At 49.8% G+C, this 1,974-nt stretch overlaps 1 protein-coding gene across 1 annotated transcript; it reads right to left on the bottom strand.

Annotated features, from left to right (window-relative positions):
* Positions 1–384: 384 nt before the first annotated feature.
* LOC115788162 (cell wall protein DAN4-like) lies at positions 385–1,665 on the bottom strand. The gene has a single exon (XM_030741105.1). The coding sequence runs from the start codon at positions 1,663–1,665 to the stop codon at positions 385–387; it is 1,281 nt and encodes a 426-aa protein (XP_030596965.1).
* Positions 1,666–1,974: the final 309 nt, after the last annotated feature.

Genomic DNA, 1,974 nt, shown 5'->3' on the forward strand with positions numbered 1-1,974 from the left:
GTTACTGCAGCTGTGGTTGCTGTTCCAGCAGCCGTGGTTGTTGGGGGCAGTTGTGGTCGATGTTGCGAAAGTTGCGGCTGTTGCTGAAGCAGTGGTTGTTGTTCCTGCAGCTGTGGATGTCATTGCTGCACCTGCGGTTGTTGTTGCGGAAGCTGTGGTTGCTGTTCCAGCAGCCGTGGTTGTTCGGGCAGTTGTGGTCGATGTTGTGAAAGTTGTGGCTGTTGCGGAAGCTGTGGTTGCTGTAGGGTCAACTGTGATCAATGTTGCTGCTGCAGTGGTTGTTGGGAAAGATGTGGTCAAAGTTGTGGATGCTGTGGTTGTTGTTGGTGCACCTGTGGATGTTGCTGCAGCTGTGGATGTTGTAGGAGCAGTTGTGGTCGATACTCAAACACTGGTTGTTGGGGAGGCTGTTGTCAATGTAGTAGAAGCTGTGGTTATTGTTTCTGCAGCTGTGGTTGTTACTGCAGCTGTAATTATAAAGGAATTTGTAGTAGTTGATGGAGCAGTTGTTGTTTCCACAGCTGTACTTGTTGGAGCAGTTGTGGTTTCCGTTTTGGTTTGTGCAACTGTAGTTGTTGATTCAGCAGTTGTTGTAGGAGCCATTGTGGTTGTAGTTGGGGCAGCCGTCACTGTCATTGCTGTATCTGTAGTTGCTGTTCCAGCAGGAGTGGTTGTTGGGGCAGCTGTGGTCATTTCTGCAGCTGTAGTTGTTGCAGCAGTTGTTTGTTCTGCAGCTGTAGATGAAGGGGCAATTGTACTCATTGAGTCTACAATGGGTGTAGGGGCCAGTGTGGTTGTTGTTGGAGCAGCCGTGGTTGTTGAGACAGCTGTGGTCGTTTCTGCAGCTGTAGTTGTTGCAGCAGTTGTTTGTTCTGCAGTTGTAGATGAAGGGGCAATTGTACTCATTGAGTCTGCAATGGTTGTAGGGGGCAGTGTGCTTGTTGTTGGAGCAGCTGAAGATGTCATTGCTGCAGCTGTCGTTGCAGCAGCCGTGGTTGCTGGGGCAGCTGTGGTTGTTTCTGAAACTGTAGTTGCTGCGGCGGTTGTTGTTGTTTCTGCTCCTGTAGTTGAAGGTGCAATTGTACTCACTGATTCTGCAGTGGTTGTAGGGACCGATATGGTTGTCGATGGTGCAGCCGTCATTGTCGTTGCTGCATCTGTGGATGTTGTTGCAGCAGCTGTAGTTGTTGCAACAGTCGTTGTTGTTTCTGCAACTGTAGTTGTAGGGGAAGTTGTAGTTGTTGATTCAGCGGTAACTGTAGGGGGCATTGTGGTTGTAGTTGGGGCAGCCGTCATTGTCGTTGCTCTATGTGTAGTTGCTGTTCCAGCAGGAGTGGTTGTTGGGGCTGCTGTGGTCGTTTCTGCAGCTGTAGTTGTTGCAGCAGTTGTTTGTTCTGCAGTTGTAGATGAAGGGGCAATTGTACTCATTGAGTCTGCAATGGTTGTAGGGGGCAGGGTGGTTGTTGTTGGAGCAGCCGAAGATGTCATTGCTGCAGCTGTCGTTGCAGCAGCCGTGGTTGCTGGGGCAGCTGTGGTTGTTTCTGTAGCTGCAGTTGCTGCGGCAGTTGTTGTTGTTTCTGCTCCTGTAGTTGAAGGTGCAATTGTACTCGCTGATTCTGCAGTGGTTGTAGGGACTGATATGGTTGTCGATGTTGCAGCCGTCATTGTCGTTGCTGCATCTGTGGATGTTGTTGCAGCAGCTGTAGTTGCTGCAACAGTCGTTGTTGTTTCTGCAACTGTAGTTGTAGGGGAAGTTGTAGTTGTTGTTTCAGCTGTAACTGTAGGGGCCATTGTGGTTGTAGTTGGGGCAGCCATCATTGTCGTTGCTCTATCTGTAGTTGCTGTTCCAGCAGGAGTGGTTGTTGGGGCAGCTGTGGTCGTTTCTGCAGCTGTAGTTGTTGCAGCAGTTGTTTGTTCTGCAGCTGTAGATGAAGGGGCAATTGTACTCATTGAGTCTGCAATGGTTGTAGGGGG

Source organism: Archocentrus centrarchus, chromosome 11, assembly GCF_007364275.1.
Source record: "Archocentrus centrarchus isolate MPI-CPG fArcCen1 chromosome 11, fArcCen1, whole genome shotgun sequence".
In the NCBI taxonomy this organism is placed as follows: domain Eukaryota; kingdom Metazoa; phylum Chordata; class Actinopteri; order Cichliformes; family Cichlidae; genus Archocentrus; species Archocentrus centrarchus.

Excerpts from the sequence above, each read along its gene's own strand:
- LOC115788162 (XM_030741105.1), bottom strand. The coding sequence starts at position 1,665 with ATGACGGCTGCAACATCGACAACCATATCAGTCCCTACAACCACTGCA.